Genomic DNA, 14,400 nt, shown 5'->3' on the forward strand with positions numbered 1-14,400 from the left:
AGCCCCTGCCACATTAGGTAAATGTCTACTCTATAAGAAAAAACAAGTGAATGAAATCTAAATGGGCCATGTGTCAGCCTTCATGGGTAGCTGCTTAAAATCGTATGAGAGCGGCTACTTTTCAACTAGGCTAAACTTTCAGTGACATCCTGTTGAAACAAACAAAAAAAAGATGGTCCAACTCATCAGCCTTCATGGTTGCTGTCTGAAACCACAGGTCTAGATTCTACTCTTGCGGTCGGTTTACTTCCTGGGTTCACGCTCAACAGTTGCCATAGTAGCGCAAAGTCAGGGGGATTCAACTTGATGTAGCCGCCTCCCGGGGTCTTAATTTGCCTTACTGTAACTAATCAGCTTCGGAGTCATTGGAATGGTTATTTGACTTTGTGATTCTGATAATGTGTTCAACCATGAGGTATGCCTACGCACAATTCCGGTTTGAAAACGTTTCACTACATCAAGTCGAATGCCTCTACACTCATGTTGGCACACAGAGTGGGGGAGGGTGAGCAGTGCCTCTTACCAATGTTGGCCCAACGTTGGGCTTACGTTGTATAGGCCTACAGTAGGTCAGCAAAAAAATTGCCACCTTCACCAACGTTGGCCCAATGTTGGGCATACGTTGCATAGGTCAACCCAACCCTAGCCAACCAATCTCAACATTGGCCCTATGTCAAAATGCTAGCTGGGTCTTACAATGCTTTACACTGAAACCAGCGATGATGTCACAGCTGCTTATAGAGGCTTTAGAAAAGTGCTGTGGTGCTTTATCCTCATGCTGTTCTGATACAAAATAAACATTTACAACTTAGACAACGATTTTGATTGGTGAGAAAAGAAAGAAAAGAAAAAAAGCTAATTTGCTCCTCCTATTGCCTGGTGACAGGAAATGTGTGGGTCTCTCTGCCCACATAGAAATGCTCTGCCTGTGCACAGACGTTTTGTAGACTTCCTGCACCATGAGCTCTGCAACACTCTACAGTTGGGTAAGACGCTTACATCTATTTTATTCAGTGGCAGTGAATGGAATTCTGTGTCTTTTTAATGCAAGCAAGACATTAGAAACTCTCAGCAAAACACTGTTTTGAGAACAAATAGGCCTACAGACATTTTATTAGGAATCCACCCTCTCTCCTTTCCTTTCAAGTCTTTCACTTTGTGTCATTTTTTTTAAGCAAATATGTTTTATTTGCAAATTGAAAGGTTGTAAAGAATCAAATGTTTTATGTGTCATAAATCTATGTGACAGGTTTTGATTCACTGAAAGATATGAACATCCTTTTTAGGGGGAAGCAGACAGCTTTAATCCTATTGTGATTCAACAAAGTAGTCAGAGAAAAGGCCCATTTATTTAGGATAATACCTTAATGGCAAATTACTAAGGGGCAAATCGCGTAACTACAGTAATTTCCTGTGTATTAGCCTCATTGTGTGTATAAGCCGCAGGGCAGTGTTTTAGATAGATAGATAGATAGATAGATAGATAGATAGATAGATAGATAGATACTTTTTTGATCCCCAAGGGGAAATTCAAGGTCCCAGCAGCTTAAGACACCACACATAACATACAATACAATGTAAACAGGAAAATACAAAGCAAATCAACAAATCAACATGACTAAAGGAGCAGTAAAATACTATAGATAAGATGAGCATGAATGTACTGAGGGTAGATACTGTGATCCAGTATATGAGGTGTGTGTCAAGTCAAGTTGGTAGTGCAAATAAGTCCAACAGTGCAACAGTGCAAGATTAAATTCTAGTGGCCAGCAATAAATATGTACAGTACAAAATGTAAGCATAGTAATAATAATAACAGTTTTGTGCAAGTTTAAAAAAAACAAAACCATATTAACACCATATTAAGTGCCCCCATGTATTAACCTCATAGCTGAAGAAATTTAGCAAAATCAATGTGTAAGCTGCGGTGCGGCTAATAGTCGGGGAATTACGGCAAGCACATTTGTGACCCTGTATGTATTAAATTAAGTTATTGTGCTCACGTGAACGGCCATAAACTAAGCTTTCCAACGGTATGTATATCGAGGGTATTACACAAACTATCGCTAAGATAACCGCATCCAAAGTTGACATGGTTCTCCTGTCACGATATGCCAGAAGAGGAGAAATCACCTTTTTAAGCGGTGCGTGCACAACGGGAATGACAGCAAATGTGTTCAATCTTCGCCGGGTTTAACAGTCAAAACGTATGTTTTTCCGTGAAATGTGTTCACGATATGAAACTGTAGACTGTATACAGTCAAATTATGCGAAAACGTGAAATTCAACAAATTTAACCCGGAAGTTTGTTATTGTTGATTATCTCAAAATAACGTTGTGCGCAAAACGACTGATTTAGCTTTGAATGGTCACATTTCAGCATTCACACATTCTCCCCTTCACGGTCATTTTTAATGTCTTGCTTGCTTGCCAGGGACAAAAGGGTTCAATTTATTTACACAGCAGTATATGCAGCATTTGGAAAATTATTCCCTCACTAAATAAATTCATATTATAGAAGCATTTCAAAACATTGTTTTTCACTGTAGAGATTTCAAATGTGAAGCTGCACTTTTTTCTCTCCACTTCAAGGACTGGACAAAATTTGTAAGAATGTCATGTGGTGCTACCCAGGTTTGTGTCTATTGAAAGGGAGACTATGCAGGTTTGGCGATTTCATCGCAGGTTTCGCTTTCACTTTTCTTTTTCGCTCATTTTAGGCTTGCAGATTTTTCTGCAGAGCTTCCCCTACAGCTTTAGCCTGTATATTTTACAACACTCCTCAATCGGTCAGTCTGCCTTTTCATGAGCATGATCGCGAGGCTGGAGACTTTCTGTTTGTCAGTGCACAAACGTGCAAGCATGGTTTTTCCGCTCAGAGGCGCTATAGGGGGAAGCGAGACAGCTGTCATTCTACCCGAAATAAGTCAAATAACCATTCCAATGACTCCAAAGCTAATTAGTTGAGGAAAATTAAGCTAATAAAAGCGTGCATGGTTCACCTTTAAGTTGTTTGTTATCAGTTCCTCCCAAATACAATCAATTTAAACAAAAAGAGGAAGTCTGACTATGACTGGGAAGTGAGTTTGAATTGTTGTGTACTTGCGGAAAGGGAGAAGTGAACTTGGAGTATTACAATATATGAGTTGAGTGTCAAGTAAAATATAAAAATATTGCTCCACAGTGGCCAAAACCACTTACATCTGTATAGTCTACCTTTAAAAACTATATTACACTCCGCAAACAGTGCTTCAGTTGTGGATTTGGTGTAGCCCCCCTGTTATCTGTTATTTTGATCGGTAAAAAATTGCAAATGCAGCTCCCAGCCAAACACATTTCTGAACCAAAGTGTGATTTTACTGAATATATTTTGATTGCATCTGGAAGTATAATGACACAAAATTATAGGTCTCTACTTTGAAAGTTTTGAGGGAGGACACTTTACCCCGAGTTGTTCTAGGGGAAATGTCTCTGTACTTAGTTTACGGTACGTTTGGACAAAAACTTCCTGTTTTACTCCACCAACACACCAAACCACAACCTTCCTCTTTTTCCATAGCATTCACATTTGACATCTCTCTTCCTGTAAAAAATGCATCTCTCAGTACATTGAAGCTGCTGTCACACAATGATCAGATGTATTTACTGCGGGGACAGCTGAGCAACTATCTAAAGGACCATTCCTCTGGACACTGAGGTAAGAGGGTGTGGACCATAATATTAATGGGGATGAAGGTTGATGAGTGTGGGTTTAAAGGTATACTATGCAACGTTTTTCAGTTAATCAATTCGTTCCATACTGTTATATATGATTAAATGAGTCATTACCGGTCGAACGGTGTTTTTTTTGGCCGCTCTAGTGGTCTGTAGCGGTAAAACCACACTTGCAACTTCAGGAGACACCGGGCACGCACCAATGCTCTACTCCAGGAAGTGTCATGTAAAGTCTCATGAAAAGGCACGGCAGACTGACCGATTGAGGAGTTTTGTCAAATATACACGCTAAAGCTGTAGGGGAAGCTCTGCAGAGAAATATGCAAGCATAAAACGAGCGAAAATGAAAAGTGAAAGCGAAACCGGTGATGAAATCGCCAATCCTGCATAGTATACCTTTAAAGTGATGTGTTGACTGTGGGAGGACTTCATCTAGTCCAGTGAGCTCCACTACCGTAATTTCCCGACTATTAACCTCGGCTTATACATTGATTTTTGCAACATTTCTTCCGCTATGAGGTTGATACACGGGGACAGTTAATATGGCATTAATATGGTTTTTGTTTCTTTCAACTTGCATGAAACACAGTCTTGCGGCTTACACACAATGCGGCTAATACACAGGAAATTACTGTATGTTCCACATAGAAACCATCTTACATTGTGTTACACGTGTTTAGTACTATGGTGTCGCTGTAAATAGCCTGGCTTCACGATGACTTCACCGCAAGTGATTTTTTGTTTGTCAATTTGGCTTCTTTCTTGCGTTTCTCGGCGGGCTCCTCTGAACGCTGACCGCAGAGCAAGCGGACGTTTCAGCCATTTATCCGTAGTAGTAGCGTACTAGCGTACCTGGCAAATTTCACTTACCCCCTGCAGTGTGCTCACGTACCACCCGGTTGGGAATCACTGGCCTACAACATCATATATCATATATCATATCATATCATATCATATATATCGAAACAATGTTGTTATTGTGATCTCGCGAGATGAACAATACTATACATTTCTACTACAAAAACGTGCTATCTCTATTTGTCTGTATGATCAGGTGAACAAAATGGCTGTGAACTCTCTGGACCTGCTCTTCAGAACTCTGGATGATTTGGAGTCTGGAGACCTGAGGAGGTTCAGGACCTACCTGTTTGACTCTCAGGAGACCATGGAGGGGTTTGAGCCCATCCCCAAAGGAAAGCTGGAGGACAGTGATGCTACTGATGTTGCCTCTAAGATGAAGGAGGCCTATGGGGGAGACGGCTCCGTGAAAATGACTCTGACCATCCTGAGGAAGATGAATCTCAACAACCTTGCAGATAGACTAGAGAGGTAGATACACACATAAACACATACAAACAAACGCCATACACAACAGCATTTCTCTAATACTCTGGTGGGTAGTATTGTACGTATTTATAATGGCTTTACATTATCTTCTTGCCATGTTTCTCCAGGGATGCTGCAGAGTCTGGAAAGAGAGATGGTGAGACCTTAATGCATCACACGTGCATACAGTATCTGAATATTTCTACCTGAGTACACCTTAATGAACACGTTTTTTTTTTTTTGTATCAGAGGGTGCAATTGTTCAAGACTCAACAAAGGAAGATGGTGAGCCTTTTATGATGACACAGTAATGAAATATGTACAGTACAATTATGATGCAGCAATTATTTAAGGGATTATATAGATATACATATATAACTTTGATTATGTCCATAGATTCAAGGGTTTTTATACAATATGCATACAAAATGTTAGCTTGTACCAAAGTCATACAAAACATATGTTTCAATAGATGCAATCGTACATGAAGTCAAAGAAAAACACAAGAAGTGGATGATAAAGAAGTTCGGTAAGATTTATGAGTGTATTGAGGAGGGGAAGAACAAAACACTCCTGAGTAAGATCTACACAGAGGTCTACATCACAGAGGGAGAGAGTGAAGGCGTCAACACTCAACATGAAGTTCGCAGGATTGAAACACAATCAAAATTTCACAAGGACAAAATCAACTGTAATGACATCTTTAAGTGTGTTCTGGAACATGACAAAATCCGAACTGTGATGACCACAGGCATTGCCGGCATCGGAAAAACAGTATGTGTGCAGAAGTTCATTCTGGACTGGGCAGAAGGAAGCGCCCATCTGGATGTTGATTTCATATTCTCACTTCCATTTCGGCAGTTCAATTTGAAACAGAATGTGTCATGCTCTCTTCTCAAACTCCTCCTTGACTTTCATCCTGAACTGGATGAAAAGGTCATGACTCTCCACCTGCTCAGAAAGTCGAAGATCATACTCATCTTCGATGGTCTCGATGAGAGCAAACTCTCCCTGAACATAGACCAGGACGTAGATATATATGATCCCCTGAAGACTGCATCAGTGGAAGTGTTGATAGCCAATCTCATCAAAAACAACCTTCTGCAAAATGCATGTATTTGGATAACATCCCGGCCAGCAGCTGTCAAATGGATCCCTCCTAAATACATAGACAGGTGGACAGAGGTACAAGGGTTCAATGATCAACAGAAAGATGAATATTTCAAGAAGAGGATTGTGAATGAAGCTGAAGTCAACACAGTCATCACCCACATTAAAAGTTCAAAGAGCCTCTACATCATGTGTCACATACCAGTCTTCTGCTGGATCTTAGCCACTGTTCTTCTGAAAATGATCAATCAAACCAGCACAAGTCACTTGCCTCAAACACTGACTGAGGTCTACATCTGTTTTCTGCTCACTGAGACAAACAGGAAGTGCCAAAAATATGGCAAAGGTGTCGAACAAGATGATAAAAAACGCTTACAGTCTAGCAGAGAGGCTATTTTAAAGTTATCTGAACTGGCTTATAACGAACTGGGGAAAGGTAATATATTGTTTTATGAAGAAAGTTTCAAAGAGTGTGGCATCAATGAAGATGACATTACACTGTACTCTGGTATGTGCTCGGAGTTCTTCAAGAGTGAGTGTGTACTCGACCGACATAAAGTGTATTGCTTTGTGCATCTCAGCATTCAGGAGTTTCTGGCAGCTTTGTTTATGTTTCACTCCTTGATGAATAAGAACACAGAAGTCTTGGAGCAATTCTCATCAAAAGAATCTTTCTTTACAGAAATAGGGAGACGTCTGACTAAGTTATTTAATGCAGGCTCGAGAGCCCCTACCATTTCCATGGCTGATTTTTTTAGAACAGCAGTGGATGAATCCATGCAGAGGGAAGATGGACATTTGGACCTTTTCCTTCGCTTCCTCTTGGGCATATCACTGGAGTCTAACCAGAAACTCCTACAAGGCCTTCTGACACACACAGAGAGCAGCACAGACAGTCTCAAGGAAACAGCCAAGTACATCAAACAAATTCTGAGTGAGGACACAAAAGTTCCTGAAAGATGCATGAACCTGTTATTTTGTTTATTGGAGATGAAGGACAATTCCCTTCATCAGGAGATTCAGCAGTACATGAACTCTGGAGAAGAGCTCTCACCTTCCCAATGTTCAAGACTGGCCTACATGCTTCTGGTATCAGATGAAACACTGGATGAGTTTGACCTGGCTAAGTACAACACAGCAAGTGATGGTCGTAAGAGACTGCTTGTACTATTGAGTGCTTGTAGAAAAGCACGGTGAGTAAAAATAGCAGCCCTGTCATGCAATTGAATCTGTATTATAATAAACAACAGAGCCACAGTTTAGTAGCTGTATAGGCTAATACTGACATTGTATTGTGTGGCAGTGGTGATGAAATGTCTAATTGAATTAATTGAAATCATTGACAATAATTAACATGCCATATGTTTTATGTTACTGCAGATTGGTTGGTTGTGATCTCCGAGACAATTCGTGTGAGGTCCTAACATCTGCTTTTCAGTCAGAAAACTCCCAGTTGAAAGAGCTGGACTTGAGCTCTAATCCTCTGAGGGATTCTGGAGTGAGGTTGCTGTCTGTTGGGCTGAAGCATACAAACTGCAGACTGGAAACACTGAGGTTAGTAGTAATGTGGTTACAATATGATGAAGTCAGCAAAAGATGGACCCCGGAGAGGGTTATTTTCACATGAAAGGATTTGTTGTCCCGATAGCAGATAGCACATGTTTTTAAAGTAATTCTTATTTTAGAATTTAGATTTAGAAATAGACACGGGGGCGCTTTTTTTTCCTTAACCTTAACGGCTGTGAAGTAATTTTAAGGTAAAAAAAAACAAAAAAAACTTGTAATTGGGGAGAGTTGTGCTCCTAGCATATTTTAATATTGTCAAACTCTCTTGCAGACTTGCTGATTGTAAGCTCACACTTACTACATGTAAGACCGTAGCTTCAATCCTACAGTCACCAAACTCCTTGTTAGAGCTGGACCTGAGTAAAAATGACTTGGGGGACTCTGGAGTTCAGCTTCTCTGTACAGGAATGTACAGTCCCCACTGCAAACTGCAGACATTAAGGTTGGTGTAAGGCCAAGCATTTTCTGATATATATATATAATTTATTTATATATATATATATATATATATATATATATATATATATATATATATATATATATATATATATTATTATTATTATTATTATGTGTTTGTTTGATTTGTTTTTGTTGCTATTTACACCATTTAGCATTAAAACAAGAAACTGAACCACTTCCATGTTTAAGAATATAATACTACTTGCCTACAGGAGACGTATTATTATTATTAATGTATCAATTATTGATAGAATTATTAATGTATCAGTAAATGCAAATGCTGCATGAAGTAAACTTCAACACCTGGGAATGTTATGACCTCCTGAGCCCCTACAGGCCTCTCCTTGTCAGTGCACAGACAGGAAGGGCCTGATTTGGTTGTGTACACCTGCATTAAGGCGTGGCTATATAAGGAGTTCTCCTCTCCTTCTGTTTAGGCACTTTTCTCCTCTCTTGCAGGCACCCATTTAGACTTTCTTCTGCATTGTCACTTTATTCTCTCTCTCCTCTTATATGTAATATTTCTATTTTCCTTTGTTCATCATTTAGCCATCATACATACTAACACTGCTATTGCATTCACGCATACACACACACACACACACCAACACTCGTTTCCCCCTAGACAACTTATGTTTGGTATTACTTTATTATAATTGCTTAATCTTAATAAATTATAATTTGGAATTTCCGCTTCCCTTCCAGGGGCGGTTCTAGGGGCGGGGCCACAGGGGCCCTGGCCCCTACTGAAATCTGATTGGCCCCCGAAGTGCCCCTGTTCCATTAATCGCCGATGAAAGAGCAATCGGAGTCTTTTTACTACGGTCACAGATGCAATACCACACCAAAACAGTTGGCGGCAGTAATGAGTTGATGCACACCTGGAGCTCTTGACCTTGCTTGAAACGTTGGCTACCAGAGCCAGAGCTAGCTAAAGTTACCAGAGCTGGTAGCCAACGTTTCAAGCAGTGTTGCCAACTTAGCAACTTTGTCGCTAGATTGAGCGACTTTTGGCCGTCTCTGGCGACCGAAAATCTTATCTAGCGACTGACAACAAATCTGGCGACTTTTTCGTGTGTCTGGCCGGCGACTTTTCCTCCTCCTTGTCTGAGTCGTCACTGCACTTCACGCAGCTCTGAGGTCTCGTCCTCCCTCCCTCTCCCGACCCCGGCCACCGGCCTCTCCCTCCCGCTCCCTCCCCAGCTGTGCACCACCACGTTCGGTTCGACTGACGTTCTACAGGCAGCCGCGACGGACGCAAAGTGCGTCAAAAAACGCACACATTTTCTTTGTTACATTGCTCCGCTATTATTAGTCACAGCGAGATGAGACTTATATTGCAGGAAAGAGCAGAACCGGGGCTTTCCAACGATACTAGACACTTGTCTGTACGATCATGTATGAAAATAAAATAAAATCATGAAGTTAAATCAAAGTATATCATATTTACAGTCTATATTGCTCTGCGTTTACCGGCGCATCCAGAACTCTCGCTTGAATTACTCGCGGACCATCGCACAGACATGGCACGCATATCAAATGAAAGAGGAGAAGCAGAGCTTTGCATTGATACCAAATACATCGATCATTTCGTATTATAAAATCAGACGAAGTTAAAAACAAATAATAATGTCATATAGCTTTGGCTACCTTTACTCATGAAACCGCTATCAAAAAGATGGCACGCATGTCAGATGAAAGAGGAGAGCTAGAGTTATCCACAGATACCAAATACAACCAATCTAGGCCATAAAACAGACGAAGTGACAGCAAAATAATAACTTCATTTAGCTCCACTTACCTAGTGTTTTTGTGTGGCATAATAGCCTATGTTCATAATCCAATGTTATCATGTGTTTCTCTTTGACAAGTCACGTTCATAACACGGTTTTGAGATCCTAGCAAACTCCTGTATGGTATCCAATTCAAGACTCATATTGCATCCAAATTTGTTTGACAAATAAACATTTTTTTGCCTTTACTGTGTTCATTGCAATGCAGTAAAACAAATATTATAGAGAATCATCATCTGTGCACGTCATGTGTGCTATCGCAAACAAGTCATGTCAGATCAGCTAGTGTCACAAATATGGAGAGCAAAAAGTGGCAAAAAGTCATTTTTTCATCACTAAATAAAGATTGCCATTTATTTCTGGAAGGCACACACCACATATTTCTGTAAATTGCTCAGCCCCAAAGTATACCTCCATCATGGTTCTTATATTGCCATTTTCAGGACAGTCAGGCCTACACAACCATGCAAGTCATGTCGAGCTGTCAGCTTGCTGTGGTGAGATAGCCTACACGTCAAAATGTAAGAATTGGTATAGTACGCTTTTCAAATTTCTAACTAGAGGTAGTTAAAATGCCCTTAAAACAGCTTAGGGCTCATAGGGTTAAACGAGTGGCTGCTCTGCTCAGTTGCCGCAAATAAATAAGTAGCCTATAAGGGTAAGAGTAGCCTATGTGTATCAGATCAAGAGAGTGCTGGATAGGATAGAAAAAAGTGACCACACTCCTTGAGTTTGTTGCTTTTCTGGAGTCTTTCAAAGAGATGTTCCAGGAGCTTTTCAGGCTTGCTGTAATGTGTGTGTGTGTGTGTGTGTGTGTGTGTGTGTGTGTGTGTGTGGTCTATGCATTGTTGTATGCAGTGTACCCTTTATGCATAGTATAAATAAGAGTATAAGGGTAAGAGTATGTGCGTGTGGTGTGTTGCATTCAATGAGTTCTATGCATTGTGTCCTTTACGCACAGTATAAATAAATGAGAAAACTTGAACTGAATAAATGATTTTCTGTGCTTGGATGTACCCTGTACTCGGCCCCTGAATGTAACATCTGGCCCCTTAATGGCCCCTGTTACAGAAAAATCCTAGAACCGCCACTGTTCCCTTCATGTTGTAGTCAGTAAACAAGCCGTCTTTTACTACATTTAGTCAATTTGATGTACGATAACCTTGAGTAATGTGTTGAGTTTTGTCATAATTCTGTCAAATGTTGCAGATGTGCAGAGAGTAAACTCACAGATAAGTTCTGTGAGATCGTGGCTTCAGTTCTACAGTCACCAAACTCCCTGCTACAGCTGGACTTCAGTCACAATGACCTGGGGAATTCTGGAGTACAGCTTCTCTCTAATGGACTGTCTAATCGTCACTGCAAACTGCAGACATTAAGGTAGGTGGTAGACATTTTCTGAAATGGCCTGCTTAGTTAGAAGAACCATGACAACATAACAGGGGAACTTCAATTCAGCCAAATTAAAAAGTAACAGTGACGATCCCGCAATATCATTTTGCAGATGTCATCCTACTTTTGAGCCTATTTATAAGTTTTACAATGTCTGTGAAGTTATCCCAATATGTGTCACATCAGTTTACAATTAGGGTCATTCCATACTAAATCAACCGATTTTAGAACATTTTCTGACTTGATGTCAATCTCATTGTACTTAACAACAACCATGTGCACAAGATAAAACTGCATATTCTTTAGCAGTATAGTATAGTAAGTTCCACTGTAAGTCATTACTTTTGAGTGATTTGTGCTACATTCTTGACATTTTCAAGGATTGTTCTACACTGTCAAATGTCTTCTATTCAACTTCAAAGCTGCAAAATTAGCATGCAACCTAGTTGGAAAGAAAGTACTAAAACAGTAGTATTATATAAATACTTTTCAAAACATCTTATCTGATTCGTTGCGAGATATTGTTCTCAAAACATTACTCCAAATGTTCATATGACTACTCATCAGCAAGCCTTAACTTACACATATTCAATATTGTTCCCCGGGTCGCATGTTCTCCGGTTTTCCCAAAAGGGTCCTATGTTCCCCGGACACAGTACATACCAGGGAACATAGAACCCTTTTTGGGAAAATCGGGTAACATAGAACCCTTTTTAGAATAAAAAAAGGGTCCTATATTCCCCGGTCCCATACAAAGTGGGGAACATAGGACCCGGGGAACATACAGTAGGCACGCTGCCTTCACTGACTACACTAGCTATATTGAATTCTGAATTTCTCGGCTCAATCTACTACTCAAAAAATCTGTGTTGTATAATAAACAAATAACTTCAGATTGACACAATCTCGTCCATTTCTATGCAGGAGAGATGAAAATGAATATAGCAATCTCTCTCTCTCTCTCTCTCTCGCTCTCTCTCTCAGGCTCTCTGATTGTCTCATGTCAGGGAAGGGTTGTGGTTTTCTGGCTTCAGCTCTGACATCAAACCCCTCCCATCTAAAAGAGCTGGATCTGAGCTACAATCATCATGGAGAATCAGGGCTGAAGCTGTTATCTGCTAGACAGGAGGATCCTGTCTGCAAACTGGAAATACTTAAGTATGATCATTTTAACATTTAAACCTCATAACTTTATATCAGAGGAATAATGCTCTGCAATAATAAGCCAGCAGCCCGACCAACAGATACCCTGTCGCTGCTGAATTACTGAAGCTAAGCAGGTGTGGGCTTGGTCTTTTCTTGGATGAGAGACTTCCTTAGAAAAGTAAGCTGCTGGAAGTGGTGTTGGTGGGTGACTAAGAACACTCATCTAAATTGAACTAAATGTCCCAGTGCAATGACAAGGTGTTGTTGTTGTTGTTGTTGTTGTTGTCTTACAGAACTGACAATGCTTCCGTAAGCAGAGCACGGCCACGTTTACTGAGATGTAAGATTGAATAGTTTCCTCAATGTCATTCAAAATGCTTGTGTGTGTGTGTGTGTGTGTGTGTGTGTGTGTGTGTGTGTGTGTGTGTGTGTGTGTGTGTGTGTGTGTGTGTGTGTGCGTGTGTGTGCGCGTAAGTGTTAGCATAGTGAAAATAAGTGTATGTGTGTGTGTGTGTGTGTGTGTGTGTGTGTGTGTGTCTGTCTGTCTGTCTGTCTGTCTGTCTCCCCATATTCTAATGGATAGATTCTGGGGATTTTCTCCTCTCCTCTTGTCTGCAGATGCCTGTGAGCTCACATTGGACCCAAACACAGCACACAGAAGTCTCTCTCTCTCTGAGGGGAACAGAAAGGTGAAACATGTGAGTGAGGAACACCCGTATCCTGAACACCCAGAGAGATTTGACCTGTGGGAACAGGTGTTGTGTAAAGAGGGTCTGACTGGACGCTGCTACTGGGAGGTTGAGTGGTTTGGGGAGATAGCTGACATAGCCGTGGCCTACAAAAGCACCAAGAGGAAAGGGGATGATGATGACACCCTGCTGGGATGCAATTCCAAGTCCTGGCGTCTGTTCTGCTCTCCTGACCTTTACTCGGTCAAGCACAGTAATAAACGCACCGACATACCTGCCCGCTCCTCCCACTCCAGAAGAGTAGGAGTGTACCTGGACTGGCCGGCCGGCACTCTGTCTTTCTACAGCGTCTCCACTGACAAACTCACCCACCTGCACACGTTCCACTCCACATTCACTGAGCCCCTCTGTCCAGGGTTCTGGGTGTGGGATTTCAACTCCCCAGTGTCCTTGTGCCAGATCACATGAGCTCCTCCTCCAAATAAGTATGTCCACCTGTCACCTGTGTAACGTTCTGGCTCAGGTACATATGTACATCGAAGGGGAGACCAAACACAGTTTTGAAATAATAATAAATTAATTTCTTTAATAAGGTTAAGAGAGACTAGGGTCAAGGAATAAAGATAAAAGTGTAGTGAGGTGTTAGTCAGTAGCCGTTAACTGACTGAACGCCGCCTCATCCGCGGCTAGGTTTAACCGGCCATTCCCCGGCTAGGTCAGTGAGGACAAGAGGCGAGATATTCCAAAGCCGCCTCGGTGTAGGCGTAAACATGTAAGAACTGGGTGTGAAGTTGAACAGTGACGTACAACAACATAGGCGTCGAAGTCTCGTGACACTAGCCTACTGTCATTCTCAAAACAGCGGTGCAGCTCTCTGTCAAGTTCTCTGCTCATCCGTTTGATATTTCTAGATCTTCTGACTAAGTTTACTCTACTTATCCAAACTGACGACATCACCACTGTCACTAGATATAAAGCAAACATTGATTTTCACTCGGTGCTATTCACTGACCGTAAAAAAGTGTCATTAGTAGCCTATGCAGTATGCACCTGTTCTATACAGTCTGGTATGCACTGTTGTTTGTGGCTAGCTAGACTTGCTAGCTCGATGTGACACAATATTGTAGCGCGGCTCGGATATGCTTGTGTTACGTTCATGCAAGGGGGAAATGTAGCCTACGGCTAAGATGGTTAAGCAGCCTGTT

The 14,400-nt window shown here is 41.1% G+C and overlaps 1 protein-coding gene across 1 annotated transcript in view; it reads left to right on the forward strand.

Moving 5' to 3' along the window:
* Positions 1–967: 967 nt before the first annotated feature.
* Positions 968–14,400, forward strand: part of LOC134082519 (NACHT, LRR and PYD domains-containing protein 12-like) — a 14,505-nt gene continuing 1,072 nt past the window's right edge. The window contains exons 1-11 of the mRNA XM_062538285.1: positions 968–986; positions 4,769–5,043; positions 5,169–5,197; positions 5,290–5,325; positions 5,513–7,343; positions 7,531–7,704; positions 7,988–8,158; positions 11,178–11,348; positions 12,345–12,518; positions 12,800–12,846; positions 13,125–14,400. The exon at positions 13,125–14,400 is cut by the window's right edge and continues 1,072 nt beyond it. Of these exons, the coding sequence (XP_062394269.1) occupies positions 4,778–5,043; positions 5,169–5,197; positions 5,290–5,325; positions 5,513–7,343; positions 7,531–7,704; positions 7,988–8,158; positions 11,178–11,348; positions 12,345–12,518; positions 12,800–12,846; positions 13,125–13,663 (3,438 nt within the window). The 5' untranslated portion in view covers positions 968–986; positions 4,769–4,777 and the 3' untranslated portion in view covers positions 13,664–14,400. The remainder of the gene's footprint in view (positions 987–4,768; positions 5,044–5,168; positions 5,198–5,289; positions 5,326–5,512; positions 7,344–7,530; positions 7,705–7,987; positions 8,159–11,177; positions 11,349–12,344; positions 12,519–12,799; positions 12,847–13,124) is intronic.

This window comes from Sardina pilchardus, chromosome 1 (genome assembly GCF_963854185.1).
Source record: "Sardina pilchardus chromosome 1, fSarPil1.1, whole genome shotgun sequence".
Lineage (NCBI taxonomy): Eukaryota > Metazoa > Chordata > Actinopteri > Clupeiformes > Clupeidae > Sardina > Sardina pilchardus.